Source organism: Crinia signifera, chromosome 2 (genome assembly GCF_055691185.1).
Source record: "Crinia signifera chromosome 2, ASM5569118v1, whole genome shotgun sequence".
Lineage (NCBI taxonomy): Eukaryota > Metazoa > Chordata > Amphibia > Anura > Myobatrachidae > Crinia > Crinia signifera.
Genome location: NC_139218.1, coordinates 281,123,935 through 281,142,148, shown reverse-complemented (window position 1 = coordinate 281,142,148; position 18,214 = coordinate 281,123,935). Strand labels below are relative to the sequence as shown.

Below are 18,214 nucleotides of genomic sequence, written 5' to 3'. Positions count from 1 at the left end.
CCTCTTACCGTAGCGCTGTGTGACAGATCTGTCACGGACCCCGAAGTCCAGGGCCGGAGCCATATCACAAGAGCTGTCCCTTGCGTTACTAATCACATATATTAGTGCATATGGGACTAGTAAGAATGCTGTAGCCGGCGGAGGGGCCGCAGATGTTAGAGCATCCCACCCACAGGCTGTCAGTGTGTGACAGACTGGTCCACTGTCCTATCACATCTGTCTCATTGACAGAGGCATAATATGATGTGGGTTGAAGGCAGCCCATATCAAAGCACGCCCTGTTACGGAGACAGATGTGATAGGACAGTAGATCAGTCTGTCACACACTGACAGCCTGTATCCGCAGTCACACGCAGCTGGGCCAGAGGCTTCCCTACCTCATCCCGCCTGTTACTACAGTTATTCTACTTTATAGGACCGTGTCTGTGTGTCAGAATTAAAAGCCCCTGGGGCACAATCTCTGCCAGAACCCCTTACATATGCAGCACATAAACAATTCTTTTCTTCGTGCTTTTGTGGGAAATTTCAAGTAAGAACATTTCTATAATAGCTAAACCAGTTGTGCTAAAGCTGCCACATTAAAAAGAATAATCAGGCAGTTGTTAGCCTATGCAACATAACATGACGCCATTGCTAAGCTATTGGTATGTTGGATAGCCCATTATATCTTAACTTACGGAAAATTACTATTATCCCACTGTTATACACATCCTGAAGAGATACACATTATGGCCCTTATTGAGTCGGTCGGGTGCGTGTTCGGTCGGACGGCCGATGTATTGTGTTTGCGCATGTGCAGAGGCGTTTCTGCGTCCGAAACACATCGTGAATTCCGTGCAGAAAAGGATCGTACGGACCCATCCGAGCAGGGGGTGGAGAGGGGCGTGAAGGGCTGTTTGGGCTCATTACCATATGCGTACGCCCTGCGTTTCATGGGTGTTCCCATGAAAACGCTGGGCGTATGTATGGTAATCCGGCTGTGACGCATGTGTGAGGGGCGGACAGCTGACATAGCCGGATGCCAGCTGGCCGCCCATATCCCTGCTGTCACATGGAAAAATGTCTGAGTGGTCTGGAGCACTCGGTGCTGCCTGACCGCTCGGTCCATCAATCGATGGTCGGCAACCATCGGAGAATGGGGGAGGTTCCCACAGATGATGGAGGTGTTCACATGAAACATCCACTCGCGGTCCATTCGCTCGGCGTCTTACCGCATTCGGACGGTCTGTGTGATCCGTACGGTAGGCGGGGCTAAGAACACTCGGCGGCCGTCCAAAATATGCATCCGTCCGAGTCAACTAGAATAAGGGCCTATGTGATATACAATGCATGTCTATTGCATGGAACGCTTAGTGATGAGGTGGGCAAATAAGTGCAGCAGGAGCCAGTATTTTTGTGTACATCATTTATATGCTATATTATACCTTTACACAAGTTGTGTTACCGCTGCCTATCAGATGTCTTTCCAGAAACAGTTTGATTCATATTTTCTTTTATCCATTGGTCATATCGAGATACTCTTGTATACACACCATATTTCTCTAATTTGGCACAGCCCATGCCCCAGCTGACAATGCCAGTCAGGAAAGAAGTGTCCTTATATATTGTGGTATATGGGCCACCACTGTCACCCTTACATGCATCCTTGGTGCCATCAGTGAAGCCGGCACAAAACATGTTCTGTGAGATTCTCATCCCTGTACTCTCTATACACTCTTGTGTTCTGACTCGAGGCAGCTTTACCCGCCTTAATATATCAGGAGTTGCTCCGCCTTCTATCAGCCGACCCCAACCACTGACAGTGGAGGAGGAGCTACGGTCCAGCAGTACTCTTACAGCAAATTCTCTCTCTGGGAGGCATATAGGAACAATATAGTCAGTGTAGTTCACTGTACTGTTCAATCTGAGCAGAGCAATGTCATTGTCATTGTTTGTTTTAAAGCCAACAAATGTTTCATGTATTATTATTTGAACAACTTTGCGTGCTTGTTCAGTTCCTTCAGCTTCACTAATTTTATGGTCCCCTGGAACGGAAAAAAAATAATTATTATGTTCATAATAAGAGAAGAAACATTACAGCCTAAATATGAATTGCGAAATGTAATTGTTTTTGGCACCATCAGCCAGTAGATGGCATCTAATGGAAATATTAATAGTTGCTCCATTCAGACGCGATCAGCTAACCCTTGAGGTGGCTGAGCTGAAAATATGCGAAAAGTCACCCATTTGGGGACACAAACTGGACTTTTCACATCACACCCATCACTTTGGTTGGGTTTATCTGCTTTTACGGTTTTAAACACAACCACTCTGGAAGCAATGTGTGCCAAAAAAAAAAAAAAATTGAATATCCCCCAATCTCCCATCATCACTGTGTACACACGGGGTGACTCAGGCAAACCTCTTAATTGATTTTGATGATCTAGTCAAAATTGCTTAGAAGAATCACACAGTGTGAACATGGCTTAACGATTTTCAAATAAAACATGCAATGATATGTGTAATGGGGAATAGAAGGGACATCATGGATCTGATAAACAATCCGGTGTAAAGATGAAATTATTTTTTATTATTTTTATTTTTACAAGGAATTTTCTAAATTCCTGTGAAATATGGGGACGATTACTGTACACTATTGTATATTTTTCTATTATTCTAAGAATTATTTTGAATTGTGACATAGAAAGAAATCCCAAATCACAGCTCCCCCAATGGATGTTGATGCTAAACTTCCATCCGCAGCTGTGCAGGGGAACTTGGCGAGTGAGGGGGAGGTGAGCGGCCATGCGGGCGCCAATTCATCCATTTCGCAATTTTGCGTGTGGACCAGAATAAGTTCCTAAATTTACTTTGGCTCAAGTTTTATTGCATTTACAAGAGGTGAAGAAAAGTAAATAAAAAATAAACCATGAAACAATGGGCATAATGTTGACATGTAACATATTGCTGAACTTCATACAACATAAAAGAACTCTGGCCCAATTTGTGAGTTTTCTTTAAGTGTAACCTAGTGAAGGGTCTACAGAGCAAGCTCAGTATACTTACCAAGTATTACGGTGAGTTTGTTTACATAAGATGGTTTTAAACAGTGTGCTGCCGTGATTACCCAATTCGGAGCAATTAAGGCTCCTCCACAGATGGTTACTTTGTCTAAGACCAGTCTGGCCTGCAATACATTTAATAACAAGGTTGACAACTGTTTCAAATCATTGTTGTAGGTACAAGCATAACCTTTATTATCTGTGCTCTGATCATCCTTAGATCCACCCCATCATGTACATATTTATAGAACAAATTGGAAGAATGTGCTTTGAAATATGTATACAATGGGTTCCTCTAACTACAATTTATTATAAAGTGTGCATTTGCCATCATTATAATTTATTTAGACACAAGTAGAATTATTCCGGCATCAACGGTGGCCTTTGTAAGAGGTTTCCCCAGTCCAAAGGATACATTGCACGAGAGACATCATGATGTCACGGCACAATGCTTCCTTGGGGCCAAGGATGCTTCTAAAGACAAACCCAATGGATGCCGTGGACATCGGTGGACCCAGTGAGTATGAAAAATGGCGGTGGGAGGGGGGCAAAACAAAACCCCAAAAATATTCTGAAAACCTACGGTTTTCTGAATATTTTCGTTTTCGGATGTCTGGATAACGGATACTCAATCTGTAATATGGAAATTTTAATGGAATCTTTGAGAAAAAAAAAAATTGTTACGCAGATATGTACAAATTCTTAATAATTAAGCTTTAAATATTTAAATTAGAGATCAATAAGTTTATAACATTGAACAAACCTAAGGAAAGCAACACAGTAGTGACAGACAGAATAATGTTACGTGCTGGTTTGGTTTTATCGGAATTTACTCAGTTCTCAAAGAGGGATCTTATTGGCTATCCAAAACACGTGACAGCAATAGCCAATAAGATTCCGCTTTGAGAACCAAGTAAATCTGGGTAAAACCGAACCTTCACATGTTCTGTATATACCTTATTCAGAGTTGGATGTCACTTGTGCTTTAGCTGGCTGCAACTTTTTTTTTTATCTTGTGTGTATGGTCCTCCTTTCACACTGTACACCAGTGTTTTTCAACCACTGTGCCATGGCACACTAGTGTGCCTTGAGCAGTTCACAACTGTGCCCCCAGATCTAGAGATGCCCAAACCAGTTTACTGCCACCACTAGTTCAACTGTTAATTACTGGTCTCTTCTTTTCATGTGAAGGGCCAATGTATTTTTTTTTTTGTTACCTGTGGGGACCAGTGTTTTTATATATGGAGATCAATAGGTTTGGTTTTTTCCTGTGGGAGCCAATGTGTTTTGCCCTGTCGCGATCTCATGGTGTGCCTTGGCAATTTTTAAATCTTATTTAGTGTGCCGCAAGGTAAAAAGGTTGAAAATCACTGCTGTACACCATCGTGTATGTGACATTCTATGGGATGAGAGTTTTTCACATGTCAGTTTTTCGCCCATTATCGCACTTTTTTAAATCGCATTTTTGCCGTGGATTCGCATATTTAATGAGGTGCGTGTTCCGGCAAGAAAAGTGCGATGTAGTGCGATAATGGGCAAATTTTCGGCATGAAAATGGGCGAATTTGAGGTTATGTGCGATTTTGTGTTCGTATAAAAAAAAAAAAATTCAGTGGGGTCCCCCCTCCTGAGCATAACCAGCCCCGGACTCATTGAGCCGGACCTGGTTCCAAAAATACGGGGGACAAAAAGCGTAGGGGTACCCAGTATTTCTGAAACCAGCCCCGGACTCTTGGACCGGTCCCGGTTCCAAAAATACGGGGGACAAAAAATCTGGGGGTCCCCCGTATTTTGAAACCAGCACCCACATACTCACCGATCCAGGATCCAGCGCTGGTCTCCCTTATGCAGAGCCGGCTACCCCCGCACTGACAGCGGGGACAACCGGCTTTCTCCGATGCAGCTAACAGCTTCTGTCGCGTTGTCCCAGCGCAACATGGAGACACATCGCCCAATCACGCTCTCAGCCTGTGTCGCGCTGGGACAGCGCAACAGAAGCTGTTAGCTGCATCGGAGAAAGCCGGTTGTCCCCGCTGTCAGTGCGGGGGTAGCCGGCTCTGCAGAAGGGAGACCAGCGCTGGATCCTGGATCGGTGAGTATGTGGGTGTAAAAGTGAGGTCTGTGGATGTGTATGTAATAAAGTTTTACTTTTACTGTGTGGGTTTTCTTTTAACATTCTTTTTACAGGTGGACTACAAGTCCCAGCGGGCCCATTAATGCCCCGCATGCAGGGACTTGTGGTTCTCCAAGTCCCAGCCTGCGGGGGAGGTCTGCTGGTACTTGTAGTTCTCCTGTATAAAGCATTGTTAGGGTTGAAAGATTTAACCCCATCAGGCCGGCGTCCCCTGGCCAGGGCCGCCGGTGACAGCCCCGGGCTTCAGCCCTGGACGGGTGAAGCCGGGGGGGGGGGGGACCCCTTTATTGGGGGGGTCCCTACTCCTCCAGGTACCCCGTCCAAGGCTGACCAGCCACGGTGCTCATGGTACGGCCGGGGGACCTTATGTAAAAAGTGTCCCCTGGCTGTGGCATGACACTGCGAAAGCAGAGTTGGGAACCAACTCCCTTCGAGTCGTTATTGCTCTCCCGGGAGTGCCCAAAGCATCTGATCTCTAAATTTTACCAAATTTGCTTGAGTAACCTCTCAGAGCCAATGCCTGCTTACACAGTGGCCTGGCAAAAAGAGCTGGGGCGGGAGCTGACAGAAGACCAATGGTGCCAAATATTTAAATACGTATTTGCATCCTCCTCATCCATTCAGACCCTTGAAACCCAGTATAAGATCTTATCCCGTTGGTATAAATGAATAGTACTCTACCTAACCTCTGTTGGAGGTGTGATCAACAGCCAGGTACTCCCTTATACATATGGTGGTCTTGCCCAATAATCCAAGAATATTGGCGCCAGATCCACCGAATTTCGGAAAAAATTGTTAACTCTACTCTCCCCTTTAACCCAGAATTCTGGTTGCTCAATCTAATGGATATCCCCACTTCTCGCTTTAAAAAATCTTTACTTAGACACCTGATGAATGCAGCAAGGGCGGTTATACCCTGTCATTAGAGATCCAACCTGGCTCCTCCCGTGACACATTGGTTTAGCAGAATTGACTTATATATGTCCATGGAGGACTTGACATCCTTTTTGAAAGACACTCCCCAGACATTTACTGCCACTTGGCTAAACTGGCTTACATATAAAGAATCCACAGATTACTTTCAGCAGACTAGACCAAGTTAAGTTACTGCGAGGGGGTGGTCCCACTGCGCATCCCCTTTCCCCACCCCCACTCCCCCCTCATCCTACCCCCCCCCCCCCCCCCCCACTAACCTTTTCCTTCTCCTTTCTTTTCGATGTTTTATGCCTTCGTTATTCTTTTCTATCTTTTCTCATATAAAGCTCTTTCTTTACTTATATAGAGGTTAATTATTCTATGTCGACGCTACATTTGACATCTATATTTCCACCTTGTTTCTGTACACAAAAATGCACGTGAATTGTGTAATTGTATTTACTGGTGCTTTCTATTCTGTGTGTGCATTACAAAGTCACGTGTCATGTGTGTACGGTGTTTAACTTTACCTTTAATAAAAATTGATTGCATAAAAATAAATAAAACAGTGCTTTTCTTTAAAAAAATGAGGACATTTCTAAGTGACCCCAAACGTTTGAACGGTAGTGTAAACATATATAATCATTAGAATTTCTGAAATAAGAGTTCCTAAGTATCAGGTTGCAGAACTTTGAATGGAGATGGAGTAGGACTGGGCTTATAAGGAAATCTGACCTTGTTACTATTGGTGGCAGTGCGAACAAAGATGGATGATGCTTCTAAAAAGACACTACAGTAGTGACTGGTCACAGTAAGGAATATGCAGCATTAGTGAAACCCTCTGACAAGTTTCCTCAGTGCCCTTAGGGGGTTATTCTGGTTGATTCGCACGGATGTGTATACGAATCCTTCCAAGTCAACCTAAGCCCGCCTTGTGAATGGTGGCACGCAGGCCCACCATTTGCAAGGCGTGTTCCTTCGCACTGGCTGTGAATGGATGTTTTGCATAGACATCATGCAGGGGAACGCCCACATCATTCGATAGTGGTCGGCCATCAAATTATGTGGAACGTCCACGCATACGTAAGAGGTGGTCTGAGGTGATGTCAGCTGCCCACCACCGTTGGCCACGTCATGGCCTCATTAGCATGAGAACGCCCATAAAATGCTGGGTGTTCACATATACTAATGGGGTCGCCCGCCACCCCATGCTCCCTCTCAGCCTCCCGCCCACAGTCCTGGGTGCGTTCATCCAACGATCAATGTATTTACACCTTGCATATGCGCAGAATTGCACATGGGCAGTAGCAAATATTGGTCCCCATGCGAACGAAGGGCAGTTGCGAACGGACCTGAATAAGGTCCATAGAGTAGTTGCAGAGAGTAACAATAACATTTATTAAACACTTCTTAAGTTCTCATGACTTTGATCTATTAAGTCCATAAGTCTATTAAGTACTACCAAAGCTCACCTGCCAGGCACACTCTCCTTTTGGACATTCTTCACCGCCAACAATTCGACCTTTTTTTGTTATATTTTTTAACACGGGCAGTTTTCCACATGGATATTCCACTGTTACAAGAGAAAATTATCTAAGGGAGATGTAAAGTACAATGCAAAGGAGTTACTGTAATCAATCTATGGTGCAAGTGTGTCACAAGTACTTGTGCGCTGGTATAGCTTGTATAAATTGAGCATGTTCTGGAACAAATAGATATCAACAATTTAGGTACTTGTGTAGTTTCACGGCGCCGCCGCCGCCGCGCACACAGTCTGTTACAGAAACTTGGCAGCCTGCCAGAGGCTCTGTTTAACTGTGCGCGTGCCACTCTAGCTCTGCCTGACTGTGCTCGTGCCGCTCTAGCTGTAAGCTACGTATTGACAGCTACGTTAACAGCGTAGCGGCCGGGCAGCAGCAGCTGCCCAGGCGCTGACAGGTCACTGTGGTACTTGTAGTTCCACAGTGAAATAGGCAGCGCCTGGGCAGCGCTGACATCGGGGCAAGTGGAGACACCCCGGGCACAACGCTGACGTGCCGGGGCTTCTAAACTACACACCCCGGCACAACGCTGTGTCCCCCATGTACACGCTAAATTCAGATGCAAAAGCGTCTGAATCCAGTACACTATTAAAACCCGCCCACAGTGCCACTAGTCGACGCAGCTGTCGACCTTGTAAATCCCACTATCCACGCCAACCCGAAGCGTGGCAAGCGGCGGCGGTACGCATCCTACGACCTTTTCATACCCCCACTATCCACGTCGGCGTGGAGTTGAGAATAGAAAGTGTGGCGAGCGCAGCGAGCCACCGAGCCCGAAGCGTGGCGAGCCCCGCGAGGTGACGCGGATACCTGTGAAGCCCGCGAGGGGACACGGATACCTGTGAAGGTATCCGCGTCCCGTCGCCACTCTTTGGGCTCGGTGGCTCGCTGCGCTCGCCACACTTTCTATTCTCAACTCCACGTCGACGTGGATAGTGGGTGTATGAAAAGGTCGTAGGGCGTGTACCGCTGCGCTCGCCACGCATCGGGTTGGCGTGGATAGTGATATTTACAAGGTCGACAGCTGTGGGCGGGTTTTAATAGTGTACCCCTGGACCCAGCTAAATTTAGATGCTTTTGCGTCTAAATTTAGATGTACCCCTACACCCAACTAAATCCAGGCGCTTTAGCGTCTGGATTTAGATGCCCCACCACCTGAGCGGCTTGCAGGGAGCCAGGCGCCTGGATTCAGATGCTTTTGCATCTGAAACCAGGCGCCCAGCTCCTTCTTAGCGGCTTGCAAGGCGCCTGGATTCAGACGCTTTTGCGTCTGAATCCAGGCGCCCGCCTCCTTCTTAGCGGCTTGCAGGGAGTGTTAATCCAGGGGCTTTAGCGCCTACATCCCGTCAGCGTTGTGCCCGGGGTGTCTCCACTTGCCCCCTTTGTCAGCGCTGCCCAGGCGCTGCCTATTTCACTGTGTACAAGTACCACAGTGACCTGTCAGCACCTGGGCAGCGCGCTGCTGCTGCCCGGCCGCTACGCTGTTAACGTAGCTGTCAATACGTAGCTTACAGCTAGAGCGGCACGAGCACAGTCAGGCAGAGCTAGAGCGGCACGCGCACAGTTAAACAGAGCCTCTGGCAAGCTGCCAAGTTTCTGTAACAGACTGTGCGCGCGGCGGCGGCGCCGTGAAACTACACAAGTACCACAATTTATAGTAGTTACAGTACTATTATTATTTCTGATAATAATTTAGTTTAAAACATAATTCTTTGTTATATCAGATATTAGGAATAGTTACTATTTGGTAAATAATAACTTACATAGTAACTGTGAAATACATGTCCCATTCTGCCATCATACATTCATGTCATGTCACCACTTACATGGGAACACATGAATCTCTATTATACACATAGATTACTCACTATATCTCCATTACTACATAGGTAGTGAGCGCGGCTACGTCTGCAGGTAGTGAGCGCGGCTACATCTGTATCTCTCACCTGTAGGAATGCATGACGTGCCATCTTCCCCTAGAACATACCCTTCAGTACACGAGCAACGTTGTGAGGACAAAGGAGTGTTGCGGCAGAACTGATCACATTGCCCATTGTCTTTAAAGCACTGCAGGTCTTCATTCGTATCTAGAGCAAGAGAAAAACTCATCTTCCATTATATAGATTGGGGTCTCTATGAACTGCAGTTTCCTTTGTGTAAAGTAAAGTAGCCATTTATGGACAAGCCATATCTCCCAACATGACCCTCTCCAGGAGGGACACAATGTTCGGTTTCTGGACTTCTCTCTTAATTTATTATTGCCATCACCTGTTTTGAACAGGTTAATTGATAGGAAAAGGTGCTTCACCACAGGTGATGGTAATCCTAAATAAAGAGGAAAGTCTCGGAATAGAGCATTGTCCTCCTTGTGCGAAGCTTCACAGATTTTTCAGATTTTGGTTCCAACGCAATATCTTGCTTCTTTTCACAAATAATGGAATCTTTAGTTTCCTTTAAATAATTTGAACATGACCAACACACAGAATACCACAATCTGTGTCACTCCATCAAGCTTACCTGTTTCACAGTGCCTGCCCTCATAGCCAAGAGGACATGTACATGTATAGGACTGAAACTCATCCTGACAGGTGCCACCATTGGTGCAAGGATTGGAAAGACACTGATCTTCATCTGTAAAAGACTTAAAGGTCAGAAGTCTGTAAACAATATACAGTAGCAAACGTAGGATTTTAGAGTTGGGTTTCCAAATGTAATCCAAAATCTCCCACTCTGCAGGGCATTGGAGTAAGTCTGGGGGAGCGGTAACAGTCTGAAAATTGGTCTTATTATACACTGGATACTGTATGGAATACAGTATTGATATTTAACAGTACAGATGGTCTATAGTATAGATGGTCAGGAAAAGGTTAAACATGTAATAAATACACAAACTTAATAGAAACAGTACTACACTTTCTAAGCTCACAATCTCCTACTTCATGGTAAGGCTCCTGTCTCTTCCTTCTGGCAGCTACTCTCTTGTCCATTGCGATGTTTGAGGGCTCAGATGCACGCATACAGTAAATGTGGTAGAAGAAGCTGGTACACTAGGCATATGCAACAGCTCCGCTCTGTCCCTTACACTGCATTATTTGGTGGCAGCTCTATTGATCATATTATATACCAGTGCTATGGTTGTCATAATTTAAAGGCACTTGCCAATAGGAGGGAGGTTTCTGGGCAACCAGAAACCCCTGTGCGTTTGCCTATGAGTAGGTGAGCTTTTTTGTTGTTGCATTTAATGCACTTCTTAGAACAGTTTGATTTAACATACCTGAGTATGTCTTCCAAAATTCTTTCTAAGGGAAAAATAATAAAATCAAAATATGTGATTGCATAATATCAAACAAGATCATTACACAGCATAAAGTAATCTGAGGACACTACTACAAACATACTATGGCAGTTTAGTATAAAGGTGTATGTGTAAATATATAAGAAGTAATAATATGTATATTTGTGTATGCCTTCATTCACATCACATGATGCTGACTGGGACTGGGTATTATGCGATAAAGAACAGTAAACATCCTTCTACATACAGTTTTGCAAAATCTTGATACATGAATATAGAGAGGCACTTACATCTCAGTGCTTGTCAAGGGACTTAAAATCAGTGCAGTAAAGAACATAAATACTCCCCTTTTCTTTTTGGGGATCAATGTATCAACGACTTGTTATCATATGATGAGTATGGATAGTCAGGCTGCTGGAGTCAAGGTTGCTTTGGAGCTAGCCATCAATGTTTAGAAAATCAAGGTAGAGAGGTTCTATGTACATCCTAAGGGGGGTATTCAATCCCCGCCACTATTTCCGACAGGGGAAGAAGTGGCAGGTGCCTATTCAATGCTGTCTTACCCGACGGCATTGAAGAGGCAGATCGACAGAACGGGCCCATTTTGGCGATAAAGGCTGTGAATTGTCGCGATCCCGGATGAATCTCGACAATCCACGGCCATTTACGTGGACATGCCCCCTTTTTGCCAATCGCCAAGCGGGACATTGCTGTTGAGCAAAACTAAAATGGGTCAAGGTCATGGCTGTCTGGACGGATCATCAGTTGTGACCCGGGAATGACTACCCTCCTAAATGTGTACAATTATTAAAGGGTACTGTTTTTTATTAATTATTATTATTGTTCTTTATTTATATGGTGTCACAAGGGATCCACAGTGCCGAATTACAGAGTACATAAACAAATAAGCAAACAGGAAAGGGACTCAAGTTGGTCACACACTTGTCCGATTTGGTCACTCTTCACCAGGGCCGAGACATCGGGTGAAAAGTGTCCAAATCTCTGGTATGTGACATCTGATCGGATTCGATGCTCGTGTGTATTGGAATCAGAGATTGGACCTGCTTGCACATCCGACCTCTGACTCTAATGGCAGTGGGGAATGAGCTTGCATGGGATTTATCACATGCAAAAGGACCGCATGCGATATATCCCAGGCAGCTCAAGGGGAATCTCCAGGGAGAAGTAGTAGTGTATGGAGGGCTTTACAGTTGAATACAATAGAGGGCAAGTATAGGGTACATGAACACAGAAATAAGTATCAAGGTGGCAGAAGCTCAGATGGAACAGCTCATTCGAGATTACATTCTAAAGGGGAGAAGAGTTTACATAGAGGTTCCGCCATTATTATATATACAATATTAGGAATGTATCATACTACAATGTATGGGCTGTGGTCCCTCCATAGTACATTGTAGGGATACTTAATATTTGTAGGCATCAACAGAAAACTGCTGTCTTTAGGGAATATCCTGCAAATATTATGGTATTTACAAAATAGGCCTCAAAATCTTTCCTCATGGGAATGTTAGAAAAGTGCTTACTGTGACTTCACGTCAAGTAGCAGATCTGATCACTAATTAGGCATAATTATGGTTCATGGGTGGACAAGGCACTAAAATCAGGCCTTTTAGATGTTACCAAATGATTGAGCCCAGTATAAACACAGGAAACAACATTTGACCTTATCCAGTAAAGCAAAGTGTAATAGATTTCCTTCCATGGACATGGAGCATCAATGTTTTTGGAGCAATATAACTGGTATAACATTCTAGAAACAGAATATAAACCTAAACAATTTGTGAATGGACATTAGGATAAGTGTGTGCCCATACACAGTACAAATATTGTATACAGTTTGGACTAGATTGCATTGCATAGGTTATGCAATGCAATGAGATGAGATGAGATGAGATCTAGTACAAAAAGTAAAGTATGTGCAGCATATACTTTTTGAGCTGTGAGATGAGATGTGTGACGGGAACGCGCATCTCATCGCACCCAACAATTGTACCGTGTATGGGCACACCTTAGGCCTTCAATTTATTCCTCGGCTGTCATCTGCATGGCTTCCCACCCCCAGTCCTGGCACTCTAGGCTGCAGCCTAATCAAACTAATGGTTAATCAGACACTGGAGGTCATGGATTCGATTGACACCAGGGCCCTAACTGTGCAGAGTTTGTATATTCTTCCCAGTGCTTGCATGGGTTTACCCCAGTGCTCCAGTTTCCTCCCACAATCCAAAGGTATACTGGTAGGTTAATTGGTCCCAACAAAAATTAACCCTAGAATGAATGTGTGTGCATTTAGGATTGTTCGCTTCACTAGGGCAGGGACAGGTGTGAATGTTCAAATATTCTTTGTAAGGCGCTGTGGAATGTGTGCATGCTATATAAATAACTGGTAATAATTACCGTGCGTTTGTCATCCTTAAAGATTTCTCTGGCTTCTTCATATGAGCAGATTTCTTCATTGCACTCCCGTTCCAGAGAGCCTGATTTTAGCTCCTCAAAGAAACTGTTCGCTCTCTTTTTCCGATTCTTCAGCACATTATTGGCCTCACTACTCTGCATGAAAACTATAAGAGAACACAGATCAAGACCATCAGATAGAAATGCTCAATGTTTGGCTACCATCGGCAGGCGCAATTATTAAGACTTCTACCTCCAAGATTTTTTATGTGCTGATCTCTTTCCCTGGAATTCTCTACCTGTCCCACTCAGACTCCCCACCACTCTACAAAACTATAAACAAGCATTTAAGACCCACTTCTTCACCAACCTCTGCCCTTTAGTATGTAAGCTCTCATGATTAGGACCCTCTTCCCTCATGTGCTGTTCCTTCTCTTAGTTAAAACATATTCTACTCCATACTCCATTTCACGGCACCAAATCTCTTGGTTTAATGCCACCCTAATACTTCTTTCAAAATGAAGAGCGAGTGCAAATAGCACAAGGGATTATAAACTTCTAGGTTGAGGGTTTGTGGGAGCCTTGCATAATTCAGTTAGGTAAGGAAACAGTTAACAGGTTAGGATGTAGGTGATTTAAATAAGGGGAGTGTCAGGGAGGGGTTAAACGGACATTTTGTGAGAAGCAATAGAACATTCCATCTCTTTCTCTGGAAGTTTTCCCACCCTCCCTCCCCAAGTCACCTTTTTGTCCCCACCCGTTTTTACTTTTTCTTTGCCGGTTGGGGTTTGTCAACCTATATTTGTGGCGGGAAAGAACGGCAGTAACAGTGGCTATTGCGCTGCTGTTTTTAGGGTGCGCTCTTTGCCCAATACATTGTATAAAGTGGCTTTCCTACTGGGGGCCATTGGGGTTTGGCTGTCTGGCCGGCTCTATTATGGTGTATTGGGGAGAGAGTTGGAGACCCGACATTTGTTGGCGTTGCCAATAAATTTAAGAATATCATGTCGTTGACATGCGTGTCGGCGTTAAGCCGCAAGGTCACTGGGGTCTGCCTGTTCTTTCTTATTGCCACCATATTTAGTTTAAAGATTTAAATAAATTCTGGTGGACCAATTTTAAAAGGCATTTCAGTTGTCCGCGTGTTTATTTCTAGTTAGATAATTAATAAGTGTTAAGATTATTATGCAATGATGTCACACAACACACATCTACCAATAGAAAGTTTATTGTCTGCTGATGCATCTATGAGAAGGGGCTGCAGCACAGTTCAAAATTCAAATAGGGGAAAAACAGCAACTGCCATTCTAAACTGGCTCACTTGCAGGGGGTAAGGCTTCCCTATTTGAACTTTGGACTGTGCTGCAGCCCCTCCTCTGGAGCCACTATTGATTAAGACCACTTCTGGAAAGACGTTTACAAACAGTGAAAGGGTTCCACTGATTTCTGCCAGTTCTGAGCTGATGGCACTGCTGGTCATATTACAATTTATTTTGAAGGGAAATAAGCATGTGTCTTAACTGACGCACTAAGTTTCCTTGGAAGGTAACTGTGTATACAGTCCTCCAGATTGCCCATTTCTTTGTGTTTCTTCAAAAGAGCTTGAACAGATCACCTTGAAACCCCAGTCTGCTTTAAAGTCTTTGCCTGGGAGAGACGTTGCTGTTGAAGTATAACTACCTTCTTGTTGTGCTTAGTCTTAAGGTCCCCATACACTAGTCCGACTTGTCCTTAGGACCAGTTTGCCCTTGAGAGCCCTTGGCAGCTCCCCAAAAGGCTCACTTACGATTTGGCACTTGATGTGCCAAGTTTGCATGCAATTTATTGTATGTAAATTCCCGGGGAGCTGGCAGGGACGGGCAGCGGGGTCCCTGCAGTGGCTGGGCAGTCAGCGGGGTCCCTGTGGTGGATGGGCAGTCAGCAGCGGGGTCCCTGTGGTGGATGGGAATAAGTAAATTAGTAGCGGTATTGGTGGCGCGGGAAGTGGCTGCTAAATGTAAAACCATATTTTTAAAAGAATGGCTGGCCTTATTGGCTGAGAGAATTCTCTCAGCCAATAACCGGCTGGCCTGTCTTTTCAAAATATAGTTGCCTGTTAAGCAGCTGCTTCCCGCCCGCCAATAGCGCTGCTAGTTCCCATCTGCCGCAGTGACCCCGCCGCTGACTACCCAGCCGCCACAGGGAGCCCGCTGACTGCCCAGGGGCCACAGGGACCCCGCTGACTGCCCAGCCGCCGCAAGGACCCTGCTGCCTCCCCGCCACCATGCCGACCCGCTGCCCACCCCACGGACCCTGCCGCTGCACATAGGTGTGTGCCAATGGTGCTTCACTGCTGGCACGCACCTGGGATTGGACCCAATACATTGTGGGTGCTAAAAAGCAACTGCGATGTGCCAGTGATGGGTCCAATCCAATAAATTTAATGTGCAGCCCGTCTGACCACTCCACTCCAAACCAATGCGCAAGGAACTGTGCATTGGGTCGAAGGGGATGTCAAACACATCCGATTTGGCCTGATTTCTCTGCCCGATCCATTGGAACTGGGCACAATCAGGCCAAATCGCACTAGTGTATGGGCACCTTTTCCATGGTGTATGACCTTTGACATGAAAATGTCTTCTACAACCTTAACTTTGTAGCAGAGGTTTGCTGTTCTCACCAAGTTTTAAGCTGCCCTACACAGCTGTTTCTGTTTATGACTTTGTTTCAACCTACTTATGTCAGTGAGAGCATTTCTGCAATGATGTTGTGCTTCTGTATTGTATCCTACCCCCGTGTACAACATAGCAGTAAAATATAATTGTAATAAGCACTGCATGTGTGTACGAGAGAGACAAAATGTATATCTGGGCCTTTTTTGCTTTAAATGATTTAGAATTATTCAATTTGTAATGAAGTCCTTTTACGGTCAAGAATTACGTACCACATGTATGAGGTTAAACGAACAGACATATAGGTGCCATTATGCCAGATGTGCCCTGGAGTCCCGTCCACTGGAGTGCAATGTATATGTATAGTGTCTTTTAAATAATATCAATAAATTGTACAGGCTGTAAGCGAACTTAGAATTTCTTACACGCTCCTTTAGGTTGCTCTCAGTCATATTTTCTTACATTCCAGACCTGTTGACCATCCCACTCCGGCACCACATCTGCACCATCACACCAGACCAGTACCACACCACCCCTCATCTCACCACATCAGTACCACATCACACCAGCATGGATGTAGGTTATTACATAGACAGTGTCTAGATAGTCAATAGGTTGACCCCAATAGGTTGGCATGCAATACTGTAAATTGACAGGGTAAAAATGTTGACAGGGTCAAAAGTTTGACAGAAAAAAAGGTAGACATATGAAAAAGTCGACCTGACCTACTACTACTGTCGACATTGACCCCCATTTAGTGGAACGCTTCCCTCACCATGCTTCAGGCTTGTTGCCATAGTACACTCTGCACACTACTATATTATCCCTCTATGCAGACATGGATAGTGAATTAAGAACAAGATGGTTTAAAGAAAATGTTGACCATTTTGTGGCAGACCTATTGGGGTTTATTTACTAAGATGGGAGGTTGCTATTGGAAACCAATAAATATATCATTTATCTTCTAGAAGGTGTTAAATAAGTAGATTCTGATTGGTTGCTATGGGAAACATCCCATCTTCAATAGAACTTAGTATAAAAAAAAACCATTAACTGTATCTAGATATTGTAGATCTATCAATGAGAACCACACTAGAACCATCTCACATTGCACCACACCACAGAGAAATTCCCCGGAAACAAAACAACCCCAGATAAATCTGTAGAATTTCACAACATAAACATAAAAACCATTTCACAAAAATGTACCAAGACGCAAAGCACTCTATTAAGTATAACCCGATGCATCTAATATGGAAGTCTATGAAAGCTTCTTCATATGAGGTTAATATCGTTAGGTGGAGTTCAACGCCATACCCTTAGTCAAGATTACAGTATGTTTAAGGCAGCCGTATCTAGCATGAAAAACACTTAGTGAATGTATTCTATTGTTTTTAAGGATAAATATAGTATAAAAGATCAGAAGAAAGTTCTGTGTGCAGTCTTGATCATTGTTATCACATTTTATCACTTACCTGCAGACGTTAGAAGAGGCATGAAGAGCAAAATTAACCAGAAATACAAAGATTTCTCCTGCATTATCCACATGGTTGGAGGGGTTTCTTTGCCAGCACTGACTGCTCTACGGGGAACATTGCTGGTCCAAAGTTTATTGGTAAATATTGGAGTTGGGGGAGGGCAGAGACAGGCAGGCAATACCAGAGGGCTGAGGTTCTGCTTCATCCCTAGGGTAGATATATCTACATTATTTTAACTAAAATAATGTAAAAAGATCGGTTTCACATTATTTTAGGTTCACTTAAATGTATTAAAGGGATTTTGGAGGTTTTGTGGAAAACTGCTCCAAACCCTTTATTTCACTTTATTATTTATTTATTAACAGATAGCATTTCCCCGAGTGCATTGATCGGTGTTCCAGTCATGTGAACAGAACGCCTGCCCTGGGACCTGGTTATTTGCTGTAAACTGTAGTTTACAGCATTAAATGACCGGGGACACAGTGCAGGAGTTGCGATCACATGACCGGAGCACTGCTCACCAGTTAGGTTCAGGGAGAGGAGTTGTGTCAGGGGTGGGGGGTAGTGGCGAAGCGGATGGGTGGCAGCGGCACCTGCGCAGCACATAGTCGGGATAGCTTTCTTGCAAGCTCTGTCCCCGCAAGTGCTAGTTCAGTGGTTCACAAACTTTTATGGAATCACGGCACCATAGAGTAACGGAACTTTCTTCACAGCACCCTTAGTCCAAAAGTTTCTTATTGAGAAATTT

The 18,214-nt window shown here is 44.5% G+C and overlaps 1 protein-coding gene across 1 annotated transcript; it reads right to left on the bottom strand.

Moving 5' to 3' along the window:
• Positions 1–278: 278 nt before the first annotated feature.
• F7 (coagulation factor VII) lies at positions 279–17,686 on the bottom strand. The gene is made up of 8 exons (XM_083168703.1): positions 17,464–17,686; positions 13,341–13,504; positions 10,905–10,929; positions 10,148–10,261; positions 9,577–9,717; positions 7,562–7,662; positions 3,046–3,166; positions 279–2,024 (listed from the first exon to the last, which is right to left on the bottom strand). The coding sequence occupies exons 1-8, from the start codon at positions 17,669–17,671 to the stop codon at positions 1,441–1,443; spliced, it is 1,458 nt and encodes a 485-aa protein (XP_083024829.1). The 5' UTR covers positions 17,672–17,686; the 3' UTR covers positions 279–1,440.
• Positions 17,687–18,214: the final 528 nt, after the last annotated feature.